General features: G+C 33.5%; 1 protein-coding gene across 6 annotated transcripts in view; it reads left to right on the forward strand.

Moving 5' to 3' along the window:
* PMS1 (PMS1 homolog 1, mismatch repair system component) overlaps positions 1 to 22,166 on the forward strand; it is a 102,395-nt gene that overhangs the window by 16,812 nt on the left and 63,417 nt on the right. For all 6 annotated transcript variants that reach the window (XM_012776864.3, XM_076005745.1, XM_076005748.1 and 3 more), the window contains exons 4-5: positions 5,961 to 6,063; positions 15,898 to 16,061. In XM_012776864.3, coding sequence (XP_012632318.1) covers positions 5,961 to 6,063; positions 15,898 to 16,061 — 267 coding nt within the window. The remainder of the gene's footprint in view (positions 1 to 5,960; positions 6,064 to 15,897; positions 16,062 to 22,166) is intronic.

Consider the following 22,166-nt stretch of genomic DNA (forward strand, 5'->3'; position numbering starts at 1 on the left):
CAGATCAAAATACAGATCATTATCAGCACCCCAGAAAGTTCTCTCATACCCTCCCAAGTCAGTGCTCCTCAAAAGTAACTGCTATTCTGACCTCAAGCAATGTAGATTAGTCTTACATGTTCTTGAACTTGATATAAATAGAATCCTACAGCATGTATTATTTTATCACAGTTTTTGAGGATAATTTAGGATTGATTGTACCTGGAAGCTAAAGGAAATATAGAACTGGAAGGGATTCTGGTGGTAGTAGTGGACCCTGGTGTATCGCCCAGATCCCTCCTTCAGGACTGGGCACTCGTCCCCCATCTTCCAAGAGTATCGGTGACTGGGCCCCCAGAGACTGGCCTTACCTCAGCTGAAGAGAGTTCCCTTACCAGGTCATGCAGGGTAACCTGCATCCAGTAACTGGCTAATGAGAGTTATAAAGGCCCAGGCCCACCCAATTCAGGGCAAGGCTTCCCTGTCCCCACAGGTGATCATCCCAGAGTACTCATCAATAAATTTCTTGTTTGCTAATCTTCAGTTTGGGAGTCTGCTTCACTGGTAAGCCAACCTACAATGCAAGTCTTCTGTGGTTCAGTCTCTTCATATTACTGTTAAGGAAAACTGGGGTCTTGTGAAGCCAAATGCCAGGTCTTCTTACCCCAGCCTCAAAACATAATCTCTAATAGGTAATCAACTAATACTTCATTGTCTGCTCTATTCTGGGTGCTGTGCTAGGTAGTCTATTTCAGAGGAACTGTGCACAGTGCAGTAAATGGAACATGAAATTTGTGACCTATTCAAGAATACAGTTTGTCCAAGACAAAGCCAAGAATTCAGTTGTAATTTCATGCCTTTCAGTACTGAGTTCTCCCCAGCATGGTTAGAAAGGTATTTTTAAGTTTAAAAATACCTCCATATTAAAATAATAAATATACCCAGGCCTGCAGTGGTAAGCTCAATAGATAAATTGTTAGGAGTAGTTAAATTAAAACTTATATGGGAGGACTGTGAATAGTATTTCAGAAAAACAAACTAATATATGTTTGTTGAAGTTAATTACATTTAAAAATAAATGTTTGTTCAGTAAGGCTTAATGAGTACTTTTGGGGGGAAAAAGTTCACTTTTTAAACTTGAATATTCTTCAGCGCTCAAGAAAGAATTGAGGTTACATATATAGAAGTTCCTTATTTATTTTCAAGGCTCTGGTTTATTTTGAAATTTTTGGGTAGAGATTTACAGTTACATAATAAAAATTAGTGATTTATTTTCTTTACCAAACTGATGCAGATTATTTTAAAAGTCATACTGTTGTAAACCATCCAAGGCTCAACAGCTTGATAATATGTAGTTGGGAATTAGTTCTGTTGTACTATCAAACAACCATCACCCAAAGCTCCAATTTTCAACATTTCATTAGGTTATTTTAAAGATGTTCGTCATTTTAGTTATAAAAAGATAAATTAAGCTAGACTTTCAGCAAAATTGACAGGAGGAATCTAAAATACATCTAATTCTATATTTATTTATATACTAGAAAAGGATGGGCAGTTTTCCTACTTTATCAATTATAAAATAACTTCCAACCTTAAACAGTCCAAAGGAGTAAAGCATTCTTTTTATGTATACAGAGTAAACTATTGATATTTAAAATAGAATTACTGCTTTCATAATCTACGATGAATATATCAGTACACTAACATAAATTGGTAATGGTTTTCTTTATAAATGGTTATATCAGCAAGTGTCACTTCTCTTAACATTTATTGCTTGTAAAGTAATAATTTTGAGTTTTTGTCACCTTCAGTTATTTTGTATATGCGTTATAAATGGTCTTTTTCATGCATAGGAAATGTTTAAGAAACTCATTTAAGCTTTTTGAACTGGATTTTAAACGGAGGCTAAATTATACCTTGGTTTTAGGAGAAATACAGAACAATTTTGTTTTTTAAACTGAAAGTCTGAGCTAGGTGTCAGAAGCCTAATTCTAAAGCCCAAGTGTTTGAATAAGAGACCTAGCCTAAGGTGTAAAACAGGTTGACTTTTCTGAGAGTCATTTTTTAAAATCTATAAATGAGAATAATGATTTGAAGGTCAAGTAAAATAATACATGTTAAAGTATCTTAAATAGTGTCTTGTGCCATACAGATGAAAGTTATTTCTGCTTTAGAGTTGAATGAATGGGAAAAAGTAGTGTTCAGCTGTATCACACATGTGATGAAATTATCACACTTGCTTGTTCCCTTCTGTAGGGAGTATTTCATATCAACATCCAAAGTTCATGCAGACTCCTCCATAGTTTTGGGAAATCCTTTATAAAATTTAACAGCCATTCATAGGTAAATTCCTGATTTGCACCAAAGTTCTTCATTCTGTATCATAAGTTCATTTTTTCCCTCAGAAGAATTAGAAGAGTTTGCCAGCCTTCCTCTTCATAGCATTCATATTTATTGATTCATTCATTTAACATTTTTTAAGTGGTCACAGTGTGCTGGGTATTATTCTAACCTATCAAATTCACATACAGTTGACCCTTGAACAGTATCAGGGTAAGGGGTACAGACCTCCAATGCACTAAAAAATCTGCATGTAACTTCTGATTCCCTAAAAACTTAAATACTAATAGCGTATGGTTGACCAGAAGCCTTACTGCTAACATAAACAATTAACACATATTTTGTATATTATATACTGTATTATTATTATAAAGGTAAGCTAAAGAAAAGAAAATGTTAAGAAAATCATAAGAGAAAATGTATTTGCTATTCATTAAGTGGCAGTGGATCATCATAAAAGTTTTTATACTTGTTGTTTTCACATTAAGTAGACTGTGGAAGAGGAGGGTTGGTCTTGCTGTCCCGGGGGTGGCACAGGCAGGAAAAAAAAAAATCCATGTATAAGTGGACTCATGCAATTTAGCCCTCCTATTGTTCAAGGGTTAGCTGTACATAATTTTGTGATGAGGTAATACAGGATCTGTAGGTTTGTTTTTGTTTTACATCACATTAAGTCTCCATGGCTTAGAGGAGCAGAATAAGAAGCTAAGTCATTCTATTCTGAAGGTGAAAGTTGGAACTCTGTTATTTGTGGGCCCACATAGCTGTAAGATGGTCAGGAGAAGCTCCTATCATCATTCTGATGGTTCTAAGCCAAGTGATTCCTGACTCCTTTTCTACAGTGTGGGGTACTTCCTATATCCTTTATAGCCATCGTGGTAGAGCTTTAGTCAGAATAGGCTCAGAAATTTTTTAAGCACTTGGAATATTTGGTTCCTAAATACAGCTTCCTCATAGGTTAATAGAACTCTGTTGAAAGTCAAAAAGCCAGGGCCAAGATCTCCCTGTTACTAGTCTTTCCATAGTAGGTATCTGGGCAGGTTCTAAGTCAGAGTACTTTAGTGTATAGCTATGCACAGGCAGGCATACACAGAAAGAAAAATAAATTTCAGTCATCCAAGCATATTTCACCCAAAAGTCAGCCAAAAATACGCCAAATACCGAAAAAGATTTATGATAATTACCTAGTATCTAAACGTTGAAGAAAAACTGTGTTTACCTAAAGTTTCAATGTTTTTATGTAATTTTAATTTCATTATATAATGTCTTGAAACTCAGTAACTAGTCTAGAGAGTAGGTTTTTCATAACTGATAGCTAACTTGACTTCTAAGGCCCTCTAAGAACTTCTAAAACTTCTCTGTTTAAAATACTGGTTTTTGTTTTTTCTTCTCTTGACACTACTAGATTCTCTCATTGCTATGATTCCTCAATGTCTGTAGTAAGAACTACCACTAATAGTTTGTAATAACAGAGATGCTCCTGATGGTGGAGTTATTGCAGGTTTAAATGCTAGCTGCTGCACAGCTAAACGTCTTCTGAACCTGTGCCTGGTCCAAAAAAAGGTTTCTTGCCTAGGATGCAGGGTCATATGATGAAATGAGCTCTTGAAATACAATTCCTTTCCTTCCTCTGAGGAACACACTGTATTTCATGAATTTGTGAAACATGCTTATGTGCTTGTTTTATCCTTCACTGTCTTTAGCCGTGAATTATAAAACATTTCCTATCCAAATAAATTTTCATAGTACCCTACAAATTGTAATTTAAAAAAATGTTTAGTATTGAAAAATAATACTATGTTCTATTTTTTTTACTTTATCATAAATATTATATTATGAACACTACGGTCCTATTTTACTTTTTAGCACTTCAGTTTATTCATCTAGGCTGAAGTATATTATTCACTAATATGTTAAAAGCATGAGCAAGTTAATATTTTAGAAAATGCTTTGAAGTGGTTAAAGCAAAATCCCATGTAACCTTATAAAGTATTAGCATTATCTTCATCTTATCATCACCCTCCCCTTAAAGGTGATAGTGTAATCATTTATTCAGGACCATCTAAAAGCTACTGACAGAGTTAGTACTGGAACTCAGAGTTCCAGGGCTGTCTTTGCTCAGTGACACCAACTTTAGGTGGCTAGCTCTTTGGAAAATAGAAATAGAATTCAGTTGACCTTGGCATTTGGGGAAGCAGTTGGTTAAAAGTAGAATTATTTTTAAAGGTACAATCATGGAGTGATTAAACACAGGAAAGAAAATCTTTAGCAATTTCTGTCCTATAATATAAAGCTCTGAACCATAGAATGTATTTTGGAAGAAATAGAAAAATCACTGAAGAGTACACAGAGGCTCACAACTTGTCTGTTTTAGGTACTTTTTTTGTTGGGGGATAGTTACCACAGAAATAGCTTGATACGATACCCGTAGTAAGGGTTTTATGGACTTCATTCTCAGAATCTCACAGATTCTACCAGTATTGTGAGATAGAGAAGCCATATATATATATATATATATATATATATATATATATATATATATATATATACATATATATATATATATATACATATTTTTTTTTTGTGGTGGTTCTGATATTCCCTGCATGGGACCCACTTGCTCCAGATAGCCCTGTGGCCTACAATAAATCTACTTGGTTAGGACAGGGTGACAGAACCATCAAATGTAGACCCAGCTGACTCCAGAAGAGTTCCAGCTCCTGAGCAGAAGGATGGCCAAGAAAGATTATTGTCAATTTTGGGTCGTCGTTGATCACCAGATGTGTGAGGAGGCTGTCTTCTTCCCAGTTCACCTTGTTTTCTTTGCCAGTATCCCCATTCCTCACCTTTGGGTTTTTTTCTAACAAAGGTATATTTTATTATTATTCTACTTTCTGACTCATCTCATGAGGTAGGTAAATAGAAAGCTAAGGATGAGCATTACTCAGAAGAGTACAGGCACTTTAAATTTATATTTCTATGACTAATATCTGAAGAAGTATTTGCATGCTGAATGAAATCTCTTCTTATGCTTACACATTTTAATGCTAAAGTTTTTTAATCAATAAAAATTTCACACTTAAACAATGAGTTTAAAGCCTAGTTTTAAGAAAAATTTGTCCATGAATATATATATGTATGATTTAAATTTTATTTTTTTGAACCATAAACTTGAAATACAGAAGTGCAGTTTTTACACAGAATATACAAAGGGGAGGGAATGATTACTTTACCGAAGGATTATTCATTTGCCATCAAATTTATGGAAAACAGTCTGTTAAAAAGCAAGCTCCCCTAATACAGTTGAAGTATTTGCTTTTACACATATGTCATATGATATATATATATATATATAATATATATAGCCATTTCAAGTATACTGGTTTGTGTATGAGTGTTTTAATTAAAATACTTGAAATAAAAAGCAGTAATTGCAACAGGAAAAATACAAGCTGGCCTCTTGCTATTAGTGTAACTAAGGAATATTACAAAAGAAGTAGATATAAGAATTTACCAAGTAAAACTGTTTATAATATTAACTAAACATATTATGTGATAATTATTTAAATCTAATTTGATAATGAACCCATGGAATATCTAAAATGATAATTTTATTAGAGGGTTTTTTTTTTTCCCTCCAGGTTTTAATTACAACAAGAACGGCTGCTGATAATTTTAGCACCCAATATGTTTTAGATGGCAGTGGTCACATACTTTCTCAAAAACCTTCACATCTAGGTCAAGGTAAGAGAGTAGCTTTGTAGCCTTCTTTATTTTTTGGCTTATTTGTTTTAAAAAAGTGTTACTCCTCAAATTTATATGTATTGGTTTGGGCTTGAATCTGATAAAGGCTAATTAAATTCCAGGTGAACATTCAGCCTTTACTCTAGTCATCAGTCTCTTAAATATTTAGAGTTGTTCTCAACTGTCTGATGTGAGAGACTGTGAACAACTCAGTGGACAAGTTGCTTTTCTATAAAAACAGTAAGAGTATTCATTTTACTTGTGCTGCATCACCAGTATCTTCATATATGAAGTATACTATTTTATTGAAACACCTCAAACGTAACAATGGTAATAAACCATATCATGAAGATATTAATATTATGGTTAAATAATTTAAAATATATTTATTTATGGAAAACTTCAAACATATGCACAAATAGATAGGATAGTGTACTCTTCACTCACTTTCAGCAATTATCAACTCATTGCTAAAGTTCTTTCTCCAATACCCTTACCTCTTTCTTCCCTTTCCATATTATTTTGAAGCAAATAAATATATTAATTATTCTTGCTGCTTGTTATTTAGTTAATGGTGTTTTATATCCTTTTATGTAATTTTATTACATTTTAATTGGCATCTTACATTTTTAAGTTTTTCTAAAAACTACTTCTGTAGGGAAAAAATATCTCTTTAGGCTTGAGTTTCACATATCTCCTTTAATCTTTTTCACACTAATTTGTGATAATAGGATGATTAAAAGAATTTTAAAGGTATGGTCTCTTTAAAATCATGTTCAAAAGAATTATTAGGTCTCAAAAAGGCTTTTTTGAGTTTTTTGTTTAGCCTTCTCCTCCTCCAGTTTGTATCATATATTCATGTTTAATTTTGTGGTCTCTCACTGTAATTTATCAAAGTATCCGCCACGTATTTTCTGTGGTTTCTCCTTCCAGGTTTAATGTTACTGGATTTTTTTCCAAATGACTTTTGTCTTCATTGAAGTTATTTTCTGTTATCTTAATACTGATGCCAGATTCTCTCACTCTTTTTCTTATTTTATAAATCCTTAGCTTTGTTACTCGTTACTTTTGCCCATTGGGGATTAATATTTTTGTATCCACCTAGGGGAAAGAGTTAATAGAAACTCCTAAGAAAACACTCAGTTTTTTCTCATTTGTTCAGTTAATGAAAATGAATTCAAGTCTAATAGCTATTTAATTTGATGTATAATAATAAAAATTGTGTATATTTTAATTAAAAATAATAGATTGTAATCCTTTTTACTACGTATTGAAGGTTAGGACAAACCCTCTCCAGAAATACTCTGAGCTCAGTTCTTAGGAATTCAAATTAGGAAACCATTAGGAGGTATTTGAGTAGCTCTCCAGTAGACTACTTTGAAGTAATCTAGTCGCCTTATAAAACTTAAAAGTATTTATTTTTATCTTAGTAGTAAGCAGTCTAATCTGGATGGCCAGTGGCTCTGCATCACTCATACTTCTCATGCTTTTCTTTATTCATCTCCATGGGAACTATGAAATAACAATCCTGAGATATGGAATCCATCTGATCTTTGCCCTTTCACTGGTTGATTTTTCTTTTCCTGCTGACTTCAGCCTTCTACCTTTAGGAAATGAGAACAGGTATACATATTAAAAAATTTCTGTAGTCAATGAATGAAACTTATTTCTTTAGCATATTCCTTTTATCTTAAGAAGCAACATACTTAGGAGATTAGTAGTTATAAAACTAGTAATTAACCTTACATAACTCACTTGTTTCATCTAATTACTGTTGATTGGTTAGGAAAACAAAAAATTAAAGTCTTAATTTTAAATTGCTCTAGATGGACATATTATAGAAATCTATAAACACTTTCAAAAGGCTTTTACGTTTATATTGCTTTAGTGTTGATAGTTTTTGAGTGATTGAATCACAGACTCACATTTCACCAGCTGTCATTCAGCTTCCATTTAAATATTTTCTGTGTAAGATAAAACTACAGTTCAACTATCCTAATTTATACCTGTACATTTAGAGTTCTTGGATTAATTTCTGCTGTGGTGTGAACATCCTTGCTTTGCAGTTCATCTTCATCTCATCTGATAGGATGTCACCTATAGATAGCATAATTGTAAATGTAGAAACAGCTTACAACAAAATTTTATTTAGGCATTGGAAAATTTGTTGCCCATTTAAAAAACATTTTAAAGTGTTTAAAAAGTTTACTGGAAATTCCAGCTATGGTTTTTCTAGGTGTGGGTTTTTTTAATGGATTAATTTAAACATTTCAAATGATTTATGTGTTTAACAGTATGTTGTTTTAATTGCCGTTATCTTCTGTTCACTTCCATTTTAAAACATTTTTCGAAACTAAAAAGAAATAAGTTTCCAGCTTTTAAATTCTTTACCAAGAACACTGACTACATTGTTTGCTTTTGTCATATCTTTTTCTGTTGTCACTTCTCTTTACCCAAGATAATATGTATTAAGTTTTCTAAATTGATTTACCCTCCTGGACAAATCCTTTTAATGCCTCCTAGTACTTCTGACCTAGAAATTTCTCAGATATCAAAAGTAGTATATTTAAATTTCTCTGATCAAGGTATTTCCTTTCCCTACTCTGTTATTAGAGTAGAGCATCATGTTCTTTGAAAATGCTTGCTATTGGTGATTGTGCATGTCTTAAAAGACCTTTTCATCTAAATTTAAGAATGGAACTTTTTTTCATTAAATAGTTTAAGAAAGCTTTCTGATACAGTCAAGGAACCATACCTTTATGTTAGGTATATAAATAGCTGTCTTTATAAATGGCATAACATAGGGTCATGTAAAAATATAACACGGAGCATATCACAAGACTGCATTTTAATTCTGGTGTTTGTAGAATGTGCTAAAGTTAGAGAGCTGAGCCCTCGTCTTGTAAAATATGATAGTATAATGAGGCCTCCTCCCTATTGACTAATATTACTTGGTACTTTTATTTTTAAGGATACACATTTCATTTGGAATCAGAAAAGTCTTTTCCACCACTGTTTTATTCAAACATGTAATTCTCATCTTATTACTAATTCTCAATTTACTTTGAGAGAATATTTTTAGGTGCCAAAGCAATAATTTATCAATATGTAGATTAGATAGAGTATGGTCTTTGACGCATAACATATATTTAAAAGTAAACAGATGACTTTTTTTACTTTTATATACACATTTGTATTTTTCCCTCTTGATTTTTGCCTTCTGTTGGTCCACAGCTATAGTGGATGCCATTATATTTGTCATCTAGGAACTCAGTAGTGGGGAACACAGATTGAATAAATAAATAATGACAATAAAATGAAGCCACCAACTGCCTAGAGAGAGGTTAACAAGTTTTTCACAAAAGATGACATTTGAGTTTGAAGATGGTAGGAGTGTGAAGATGATAGGTAAGAAGGAATGAGTATAACATTTCAGCAAGAGAAGAATGATAGATATAGAAGATTTCAAAAGACCATTGTTCTTTGTGTAGCAATAAGGGGGAAAAAACAATTTTAAAAAGTTGTGTTCTTCTGTAAACTCACTGAAGAACTGTGTCACAGAGAAGTTTAAATGAACTAAATTCAAGAGAGACTACCCCTTCCTGGTAAAGAAGTGACCAGTGGCCACTTGCATTCCTGGGACTATTTACAGAGTATGGAGGCATTGGTGGACAAAGGAGCAGGCCTGCTATAGATAAGAGATCTTTTATGACAGTAGAAGAAACTAGCTGAACTTCTAATAGCCACATGGAGCCTGACATGACAGATTGGGATATAGGAGCCTCAAACAGACCTAGACTGCCACCATGCACTGAATCTCATCAGGACTTCAGTGATGAAGAAAGTTGGGACTGAGCTAGAGAAAGAAAGATCTTAAAGCCTTACTAGAGGAAGAGATCGGATTCCATCCTCAAAACATTTTTGAAACTAGAGGTGAACTGGAACTAAAGGGGAAATTCAGCCACAACTCAGATAAGCTCCTAATTAGGTTTAAAAATCTTTTCTTCATTCTAGCTGCTTAACAGGAAACAAAGCACTTTCTCTAGGAAAGAATATCTTCTTCAGCATCTATTTTTCTTTTCTACACAAAAATGGCAAAAAAAGTTTGGAGAGACACAAAGAAAGGAAAATGGAATCTATAATCAAGAGAAAAAAATAGTGGAAGCAAACTCAAAGATAACCCAGATGTTTGATTTAAAAGATGAAAACTTTAAAAACAATAATGTTAAAGAATTTAGAAGGGAAAGTGGTCAAAATCAGTGTGAAGCTGGAGAATCTCAGCAGAGAAATGGAAACAAAAAGCCAATTGAAAATTCTAGAACAAAAAAAGTACTATATCTAAAGCATTCGTTGGATGGGCTTAATAGCAAACTGGACATAGCAGAAGAAAAGATTTGTGAATTTGAAGGGAGGTCAATAGAAATGATGTAAACTGAAGCACAGGGAAAAAATAGCATGAAAAAAAGAGAAGAGAGCATCAGAGATCTGTGAGACAACATTAAACAGTCTAACATACATGTGACTGGAATCCCAGAAAGACAGGAAAGAGAAAGACTGAAGCAGAACAATAAATCTGACAAGAGAATTTTCCAAAATTGTTGAGAGACATAAAGCCATGGACTCAAGGAACAAAATGAACCCCAGGTGAAATAAATACAGACAGAACCACAGGTAAACACATCATCATTAAATTACTGAAAACCAGAGAAAATACTAAACCAGTAAGAGGAAAAATATATTGAATTCAGGAGAACAAGAATGATGGCTGACTTCTCATCAGAAACATAGAAGCCCAAAGAAAATGGAATGACATCTTTTAAGCATTTAAACAAAAAATGTCAACCTAGAATTTTATTACCAGCAAAGATGTCCTTTAAAGAATTAGAACAAAATGAAGGCAATGTAATACAAATAAAACTGAGAGAATATGTCACCAACAGACAAGTACTACGAGAAATACTAAAGGAAGATTTTTAAGCTGAAGGGTAATGCTTCCAGATAGCAACCTGAATCTGCAATAAGGAGAGAATAGCATTGGAAAATGTGTGGGAAAAAATTAAAAGACTAAATTTTTAAGAAATTTATTTTACAAAAACAATATTTTGGGGCATTTATAATGTGGAAATAAAATGCATGACAAATATATTTTAAAAGGCAGGAGAATAAATGGAATTATGCTATTGTAAGATTGTTACACTGTAAAGTAATTCATTTCATAGTAATCAAAGTAGATTGATAATTTAAGAGTGTATATTATAATCTGTAGAGTAACCACTAAAAGTAATACAAAGAAGTATAGCTAAAAAGCCAATAAAGTAAATAAAATGGAATAGTAAGAATGGCATGGCAGAGTTCAATGAGAGGATTTGAGAGTAGTTGAAGCAGAAAACTTAGTTTAGAAAATGGAAGCTTGGGTGTTAGATTATGAAGGCCCTTTTATATCATGCTAAGGAGTTTGTACCTTACCTCAACAGTGAGACATTGAAACGTTTTTAGGCAGAGGATTGGTATCATGCTATTTACAAAATTAACTGATAGGACATCATAATTCCTACCATAAATTGTGTCTTTCTGTAAGAGTTGTTATCTTGAACTACTAAGGTTTGAGTGTAAGGAAGGGACTTGACATAGATCTGAGAGAGATTTTTAGGATAGAATAGATAGGCCTATGTGAGTTATACAGTATTACAGTAAGAGGCAAAGGGGAAAATCAATTAAATCTGGAGTAACTGCCATTGGAAATTGTTGATGTAGTATCAGACTCAAGGAGGAAGGTAATGAGTTCAAGTCTGGTTGATTTAAAGTGGCTTGGGGATATCTGGGGGGGGGGATATTGAGTCAGCATCTGTACATAAAAGAGTGCTTAGGTCTCAGATATATGTCTATTAATTTTTTCCCCCTAACCACCAGACTATCAGAAATTAATTAATTAATCAATTGAATTAATCAATTCTAAGTTGCACATCTTGTCACATTTTGATGTTTCTGAAAACAAATTGTGGCTTATAATTAATGGACTCCCAGATTTCTTTTTGGACAGACAACAGTCATGGATGTTCTTATTGTTAAATCAGTTGAGTTTTGTGCAATATTGATAATTCATGTGCTAATTGAAGGAAAAAAAACAATTTCATATTTTATTGCAACAAACAAGTGCTTTATGAAACTTAAAAGGGAAAATAGCCACAAGTAGATAAAGTTGTTAAGTGCAAAAGAATGGCTGGCTATCACATGGAAAGCATTGAAATTGAAGACACCAGAGGGAATTGCTATATTCATGGAGGTAGATAGATTTCAAAGCAGTAAGGGGCTAGGAGAACCATTTCCTGTGTCAGTCAGGTGCTGTTAAGGCATTGTATCATGATTTCATTGGAAGTGTTTTTCTTTTTTAGAGATTCATAAAGGTATCTTGCTTTTTATAGCTTTCATGAAAACAGTCTTTTGTGTGTGGATAGTAGTTGAAGCTGTGAGAATGGAGGAAATATCTAGAGAGAACAAAATGCAATAAGAAGAAGGCATAAGAGGTCTCTGTGACTAGGTTGTGGTATGAATTCTGATCTGAGTGTGTCCTCCCTTGTAGCAGGGGAGGCAGAATGCATACCTGCTCTGATCGCTAAATACATGCACTCCTTGATCTTTGTCAACATTTGCTCTAAACCTTGGCAGTGGCCTTTTTATTTTCTTATGACAAAAAATAGTAGCACCAAAATGTGAGTAGCAAAGAATACCATGGTGTTCCAAGGAATTTAATCCTATCTGTGGAAGTGATGTGTACAATTAGGCCAAGGAAATACCCTACCTAAAAATAGAGGAAGACCAAAAAAGACCCAAAATTTGTTAGTAATGTAATATGCTAATGAAGCACTAAATCAAGAAAAAGAGGCAGAAAAACATGAGTGTGAGCATAGTAGGAGTATAGCTTTTCCTTTAGTCTTTTCTACAAAGATATTTTTTCTCCTAATCTTGTTTTTTTTTCTTTAGAAAATTCCCTTTCAAAAATTACAAAGGTTCCATAAATAATGAAACAGTCCAAATAAATACATACTTCTTACCTATTTCTCTTATTTTCTTCCTGCAATGCTTTCATTCATTTTACATTTTTTTTAAGTGCCTACAGAGTATTTGTCATTGTTTCAGGTGCTAGGGATATAATAGTAAACATGATAGATAATCTTTTGCCCTCAAACTTACCATATTTTAAAAGGGGAGGCAGAGGAAAGTTTTTTCAAGTAGTAACAATTTCTATGAAGAGATAAAACATAGTTTCAATTTGGAAGTAGCTGTCTTTGATAGGGCTCTTAGGGATGGTCTAGGATGGGATAGATAGGATACTTAGGCTGAGATTTGAAGGTTGATAAAGGAGTTAGCCATGCAGAGGGTGGGAGTAGGGTGAGAACATATGCATAGGCCCTGAGGTGGAAACAAGTCTGATATTATAGAAGAGCAAAATGAAAGACATTGGTAAGCGGGAGATAGCCATGGGCCAGGTTATGTAGGGCCCTTTAAGCTTTATACCTCTTCATTCCCATCTCTTTTCTCCAGTTAACCAGTGTAGCTAATAATAGAATTTTTTTGGTTTTTGTTTTTTAAGATACAGTGTCTCGCTCTGTCTCCCAGGCTGGAGCACAGTAGCATGATCACAGCTCACTGCAACCTCCAACTCCTGGGCTCAAGCGATCTTCCTGGCTCAGCCTCCCAAGCAGCTAGGACTACAGGTGCATGCCATCACACCCAGCCAGGTTTTTTTTCTTTTTTCTAGAGATGGAGTTTTGCTATGTTGCCCAGGCTGCTCTCTAACTCCTGGCCTCAATCAGTCCTTCTGCCTTGGCCTCCCAAAGTGCTGGGATTACAAATGTGAGCTACCAAGCCCAGCCCTCATAGTAGTTTAAAACATTGAGTTACAAGCTACTGTTAGGCTTTCTCTGTATTGTATGTCTTTCATTTCATGAATCCATATTTAACAGTTATGTTGCTAAGCCCACTCATATTACCATCTTCTGTGTACTTTAAGCTTTTAAGATTCTTTGCTCACCAAATTTATTTTCTATCTTCTTTGATCATAAAATCTCTATTTTGATGTAATTATCATTTGCTTAGAGTTCATCTTTTTATTATTTTCATCAGATATATTAATACTTGAGTTGTATATTGCCAAACCCTTGCAAGTCCTAAAATGTCTTCATCTTGCCCGTATACCTGCCTTAACTGGGTGTAGGTTTCTTAATTTCCACTTAATAGTTTATAAATTGTCCATCTTCTAGTGTAATAGGTTAAGAACTTGATGTTTGTCTTGTAAGAAACTTGTACTTTTTGTCTGACAGTTGATAAAATTTTTTCCTGTCCTTAAAATTTAGGATTCTAGTGGATGTGGTTTCTTTCTTTTTTGTTTTTTAAATATTCCTCCTTATAATGAAGTAAGCTCTTGAAATAAGCATTCAAGAAAATTTTATTCTATTATTTATTTAATTACATCTCTATTTGTTTCTTTGTCTTCTCTTGGAACTCATGATTTTATGCTAGAGATTCTGAGTCCTGTATTTCCCTTATAATTGCCATTTCTGTGTTTTTGCCCTGTGTTATAAGAGTAGGACAATGATTGACCTATTATAGCAAATTTTAGGCTTTTTGACTCTGATTCACAGTAATAAATACATTTCACGTAGCACCCAGTTCACATAAATCTAATCAAAACAAAAATTTCATGGAACTGTGTAGCCTAACATTTGTGATGCACTCTATTTTCTCTTGTAGTTTAGTCTATTCTATCTTTTTATTTTATTTAAAAAGAAAAAAGATGCTAGTTGCTGTACACTCAGTCAGTGGTTCTCAACCATGGACAACTTTGTCCCCCAGGGTACATTTGGCAATATCTGGAGACATTTGATTGTTACAGCTGGGGAGGGTACTACTGGCATCTAGTGTGTGAGAGGCCAGAGATGCTACTAAACATCCTACAATGCACAGGACAGCCTCCACAACAAATTGTCTTGTCAAATGTCAATAGTGCCAAGATTGAGGAACCCTACACTAATTTGATGTTTTTTTTGCTTCTCAAAACAGTGGTTCTCAACTCCGACTGTATATTAGAACCACGTAAGGAGATTGGTTTAGTAAGTCTGAGATTAGCTAGTGAGTAGTGGTTTTAGAAGTTCTTCAGTGTTTTAAAAACACAGACCTATTCTATGTAGCCATGGCAAACATTTTGTTCTAATTTCGTGTGGTGGTGGTTTTATTTATTTTTATTTTTTTAAATAAAAACTATTTATTAACCTAATAGTAAAGCAGTATAGTTTTTATACCTTTATTCAACTTTTTACTTAAATTAATTCACAAGTTAAAAAAATTATCTTGTTAGATTATACTATGTTTTTGACTATTTGTTGAAGATGAGGTAAATTAAACCAGGTTACCAAATATTATTTCTGGTAAGAATTTTTAGTGGAATAATATTATCACATATGGTGTGTAGTCTTATACCATCTATATATTATATTTTAAAGTAAAGAATAAACATCATCCCTAGGTGGTTTGAACACCAGCAGATTTCTTATGGTATTCTGGTGAGCCTATGTTTCTCTGCAGTGATAGAAATAAGATGATGTTTGTTTAGACAACATAGAAGAGATCATACTTCACAGGTCAATCTTGTTACAAATGAAAGAATCTAGTAAGGAATCAGAATAGTTTGCAAAGTTGAGCCTTCTTTGGGTTCCCAGAGGTGGAGGAGGACTGGCCTTCAGTGATAGAAGGGCTTAATTACTAATTGCGTATGGATTTGAAAATTTGTGAAGTTTCTTCCAAATCTGAAAATGCTTTCCTCTTATCTGCCAACAGGTACAACTGTAACTGCTTTAAAATTATTTAAGAATTTACCTGTAAGAAAGCAATTTTACTCAACTGCTAAAAAATGTAAAGATGAAATTAAAAAGGTCCAGGATCTGCTCATAAGCTATGGTGTCCTTAAACCTGACTTGAGGATTGTTTTTGTACATAACAAGGTAAGCATTATACTTTATAAGTTTTTTTGGTATGTAATATAATAAAAGAAAGTATATTTTATCTAAATCAGTTAGATATGGACTATTGGACCGAATGTTTGTGTCCTGCCACAGAATTTATTTGTTGAAAACCTAATCACCAATGGGATGGTATTAAGACATGGGGGCCTTTGGAAGGTGATTAAATCATGAGGGCTCCAGAGAGCTGCCTTCCCTCTTCCACCATGCAAGGAGGTCACCACACAGTGAAAAGTGCCATCTATGAACCAGAAAGTGGGACCTCACCAGACCTTGAATCTGCTGGTGCCTTGATCTTGGACTTCTCAGCCTCCAGAATTGCGAGAAATAAATTTCTGTTGTTTATAAGCTACCCAGTTTATAGTATTTTGCCATAGTAGCCCAAAGATAATATGTAAAGGCTCTTTTTTCAAAAATTTAGCCCACATTTGTTTAGTTTTATCTTTATTATGTAAAGAGTATCTTTAATTTGTTGCCCAATAAAATCTGATTGAACCTTTCATTTCTTAATCTCTAAAATCAGTGTTTCCCCCAATAGACTTTTTCATCCAAAAAATGGATTGAGTGCTTCCTTTTACCAGGTGCTATGATAAATTCTGAAAATATGAAGATGAGTAAGACTTACTCTTTTCTTCTAAAGATTTCACAATTTAGTGACAATTTTCTCTTTCTATTCTAAATTGTTTCTTTTTTGGAAGAGTTTGCTTTTTAAAGTAAACTCTAGCTTGTTTCTTTCCGTTTTTCAAAGCAGGGCTGATAAGGGAAGGAATTCATCTGTTGCTTGGTGAATCTTAGGGGAAAGAAAGGTTTACTTATTTTCTGATAATTCTGTTTTTCATGAAATTTCAGTTGGGCATCTTTGAGATATTTAATGAAAGGAAAGCAAATCCCAAATTAACATGTATTGAGGGCCTACGCAATGCCAGGACCTGTGCTGGGTATATCTGTCAGTCTCCTGTAATCCTCATAGCAACAACCAAGTGTGGTAGACATTATATCAATTTTGCAATTGTCATCTGAACGGAACTCAGAAACTTTTAATACTTTGCTCATTGTTGTACAACTAGTAAATTGTTGAGATGGGATTTGAAACTTAGTATGCCTGTGGAATACAGGTTCTTTACACTCTACTGTGTTTTCTTCCCATCTTAATACTGCTTTATGTAGTTCTTTCCTAGGTTTCAGAGCACTTAACAATAACTTTGTGAGGTAGACAGCATTATCTCTATTTGTATGGGGAACTTAAAGCTCAGAACAATTAAAGAAATGCTTTATATTTTACAGTAAGTAATAATGCTGAGGTCAGAATCCTTTTTGTTCCAATTTTCTGTCTACTCCATGTCTTTTTACTTACTATCAAGAAGAGTTTTTATTAAACCAAGCCATGGTAGACTACTTATGATCAAAATCTGGTCATTTTTTAAAAAAAGAAGAAAGAAAAAGATTAAGAACAGTCAGCCACCTATTCCTGCTGGCATAGAGCTCAACTAGATGATACCTTGAGATTCCTTCCAGCTCTATCCTGCTGTGATTCCTTAGGATGTTGATGGATAGAGGCTCATCCTGCTAATAAAAATAACCCATGGCCACTTGATCCAGAGGACATTTAGTAACAAAAAGTTGAATTATCCCCCAGAAAAGACCACAGGCAGAAGAGACATAATTAGGAAGGGAAAACAGATGAAAAGGGTAAAATATGAAGAGAAATAGGAATTATATATTTGTAACAGAAAAACAAGTATCACTAAAGAGAAAAGTTTTGAGTCAAAAAGTAGAATAGTTGAACACAAGATTATTTCTTAATCTTGTTTTAAGATTAATGAAAATGAGTATATCAAAAATATCTGAGATGATATGACAGTTGTTCTTATTCATTTAAAGTCAAACATATATCTTCTAAACAACCAATGTAAGATTATCAAGGTAGACATTTTCTTTTGTGAGTGGAAAGCAGTGTTTTGAAACATGCTGCATTTTATCGTTTTTGGAGGACACTATATCAGTGCGCATGTTGAGCAAACACAGGTTCCTCTATAGTTTTCAGTAATTTCAGATGCAATTCAAATCCTGGAGAGTATGCTGAGGTATTATACCATGAAAGTCATATAAGATTATCGAAAGTCTTTTAGTAAAATTAAGTATTAGCTATTCTTACACAGGGATATCATGGACTGAATTAGAACAAGCTATTTTTAAGCATTTTTCTCTTACTACAGATTATTTTTGTACTTTTTTATTTCTTAATATTGCTGTTATACCTCAAAAATGTTAAAATACATTGTTTACATTGTTTTAGCCTCCCAAGATAGTATTGACATGTTATTATAAATCTCTTTGAACATTGAGTCCTACTCTGCTCTTAGCCTTTTTCTTTTAAACATGCCTACTTTCATCATTCTTTGTGTGCTTTTATAAAGAATTTTTTTTGCTTTGCTTAAAATCTAGATATGACAACATTGGTGTCTTTATTTTTTGTCTTCTGCATTAGAAACAAACAATCGTATTGCACATAATATGAGAAGTACTATTGCTATTTTGATAACTTGGATTAGATAGTGTTTCTTCTTTTTATGAAGGTTTAACCTGCCAAGACATTCTTTGAATACTGATAATGTTGATGTTCTTGCCAGTATGGTTATGTTAGAAAGAGGTATTTTTCTTCTTTCATCACCATGTTCCTTGAAAGCATACTGAATAATGACACAGCCAAAGGGAAATAATTTACAAGTGGATTCAGTGAGTTTATTTAAAGTAGATAATATTTGGAGAATTACTAGAGCCATTGCTTAGACAAGCACTGCAGTTTGCAGCTTTGGTTGTAATAACAGAATCCCTGTGAGAACCTGCTGTATATATTTTCATTTATAAAGTAGTTATTTCTCAGAATTTGAAGTTTTTCTCAATGTGCTAATATGTGAAACCAATTTAGTATTCTTAACTATTTTATATGAACCTGAATAATTTTGTAGACCACTAGTTCAGAACATAGTGTTAAATGTGTGATTTCAAATAAGGTCTACTCCTGTTGTACATGTCACATGAGTATTAAGGCTTTTTGAGATCAATTTTTTTGTGTGTTTTTTGGTCTTTGTTATTTTTGAGCTTTGTAAGAATGATGACGCAACTCTTGAGGGTTGAATATCTCTCATTTCACTTAGTCTGGGAAGAGGCAGAGCTTTAGCCAGGAAAAGAAACCTAGAACACTGGCTGTGGAGATTTGATAGTGAGTGTGATGGCTCCTTCTCTTCACATGTTTTCCTGAGTCTCTAGGAGGGTACTCTTTTGTGGTGGTGGCTGAAAATTTGGATTATAAACTGAAGTGATGCGTAATAATCTGTATCCTCTACATTATCGTATTCTCTCTGTTCATTTTATCTTTCTTTACCTTTTACTCAAGTTGTTTTGAATGTCCCAGGTTTGTTTCAGCTTTGCTATGGGGAATCAAGGAAAAGTCTTCTGCCACTATTAGGCCAATGTTAAAGGGTCACCACCCTGTCCCTCAACCCCAGCCAGGGTTGTGTAGGCAGTATAATCAAAGAGAGCTTGTAGTTCAGGACTGTGGCTCAAATGCCCCTTCGTTATAAAGAAATTATTCTTCCAGTGCCAATCTGGAAAGCTTAGTTGCGGTTTTTTGTTGTTGTTGTTGTTGTTGTGTTTTTAATTAACAAAGGTGGATTTCCTTTCAGATATACTTTAAAATTAGCTTGGGGCTAAGCATAGTTTTTTTTGTTTGGGAGGTTTTTTATTTTATTTTATTTTTTAATTTTTACTACTTGCAAATTAGTGATAAATTTTTAAATGTTTCTCATGTTTTCTTCTTTGTTATATTAATTTCTTTTTCACCTAAATTCTGTGAATTATAGAAAAAAGACAGATATAAGTCAAATTTTAGTATAGTTGATTTCTGATTTTCATGTTTAACCTCACTATTACAGGAGTCTCTGAAGTCTTCCATCCCCCAGCAAGACTTAGTTGTTCTTCAACTGTTCCCATAGCATTTTTCATATATTTCTATTATATCATTTTTACTTTATTGAAAGTGATTTGCATTCTGTCTCCCTTATTCAACAGCCTCTTATAGCAAGGAGGGCTGCATGTAACTTATCTATATTCCCCTTAATACTCATTACATAGCATTGCATGGAATATTAAATGAATTAGTGCTAAAGTCAAAATATGTAAATGTATGAAGCACCAGTTTTAAACTCTCAGGCCTCTCTCAGACCTTTTTCATTATATTTATTAATAAAATGCATCTTTGAATTCTCCAGTGACCTCTTAGATTTTTACAGGGTATATTTTCACTTGTATTCATAAATACTAGTGTAGTCTATTTTTTTTCTTGGACATGAAGCACTGAAATGTCTTCATTAGAACTAATCAGGAAATATAAAAAGACTTTGCCTGGGTGGGACAATGGGAGGGAAACACTTTTGACAGGGACAGTCTCTAAGAGCTATCGATTCATGTATTTTGTTTCTACTAACTTAGTGAAATACAGGCACATAATTATTTCTTTACCAATCCTCTAGCCAAATATATGTCATATACTTATTTATCCTAACACATTTCTCTATTCCAACACTGTAGATTTTCTTCCAATCTAAAGTACCTGGTAGGGAATCCTGCACAAATCTAGCTTTTTGAGATTAGGCCAGGGAAAGTTGATCAAATGATCTCTAAGGCCCTTTCCAACTCTAAAACTCTTTGATTGTTCAGAATGTCTACATATATCTTGAGCACTTTCATTTCCTTCTTATAAAATTGGAATTTCACATATCTGTCACTTAGAATTTCTGCTAAGATGATTCATGTATCAAATTGTAAAATAATGGGGAGATAGAGTAAACATGGGTGTGTAGATGTCTCTTTGACACAAGAAAAAAGAATATATACGCTTGTACACACACACAAACAATGGAATACTATCCAGCCATAAAACAGTGAAATCCTGTCATTTGTGGCAAAATGGATGAACCTGTAGAATATTATGTTAAGTAAAATAAGCCAAGCACAGAAAGACAAATACCACATGATCTCACTTATAAGTGGAATCTTAAAAAGTTGATTTCATAGAAGTGGAGTATATTATAGTGGTTACCAGACCACAGAGAAAGAGGAGCAGGAGAGGTTGTTCAATGGGTACAAAGTTACAGTTAGATAAGGAGAGTGTTTTTGTGTTCTGTGACTTAGTAGGGTGACTATAGCAAGTAACAATGTATATTTCAAGATAGCTAGAAGACATTGTAAATGTTGTCGCCACAAAGAAATGATAAATGTTTAAAATGATGGATAGGGTAATTACCCTGATTTCATCATTATATATATATATATATGCATTGAAATATTATATTGTATCCCATAAATATGTGCAGTTATTTTGTGTCAATTATAAATAAAACGATTAAATTAAAAAGTTCTGAACACTCGATTACAGAGTTCACTGGTAAACAGTTCAGTTCACTGCCATAAGGCATCTCTCAATGCATCCCTAAAGAAACATTCTCAGATATAGCTTTTCAACTCGTGTATGTAAACTCCTTGCACTGAGTCACAATGATTAAAAAACATAGTTAAAAAGCATGTTCTAAACACTTGATTATAGAATTCACTGATTGGTAAACAGTTCAAGTCACTGTGAATTGTAAAGCAGTACAAATGCATCTCTGAAAAAAAAATGGAAGGTAGTAGGATACCTAAATCTTTACATCTGGAAGGAACACTGAAAATCTTTCTTGTCCTGCCCCAAATCTTTTAGCAAATAGTGTTTTTAATGCTGTCCACCTCCTGTTTTATCTTTATGTAACCCCACGAGTTTGAATGGATTGTCCAGTAACTTGAATGTTAAATATAGTAGAGGATGAACTACAGTTCAGATCTCTTTATTTTTAATATAGTATTCATTCTCTATTACTATTGCTCCCTCACACCTACTAGATGCAGAGCCTTGAATAGGTGCTTTGGAAGGGTTATGTGATGGCTTATGCTCTGAAGGAGCTGACAGTTTACCCTATCACAAAAGTTCTTACTTGCTCTGAGCAGATAAAATATCATTTCATGCCAGGTGCGGTAGCTTATACCAGTAAG

This window comes from Microcebus murinus, chromosome 8, assembly GCF_040939455.1.
Source record: "Microcebus murinus isolate Inina chromosome 8, M.murinus_Inina_mat1.0, whole genome shotgun sequence".
Classification (NCBI taxonomy): Eukaryota; Metazoa; Chordata; class Mammalia; order Primates; family Cheirogaleidae; genus Microcebus; species Microcebus murinus.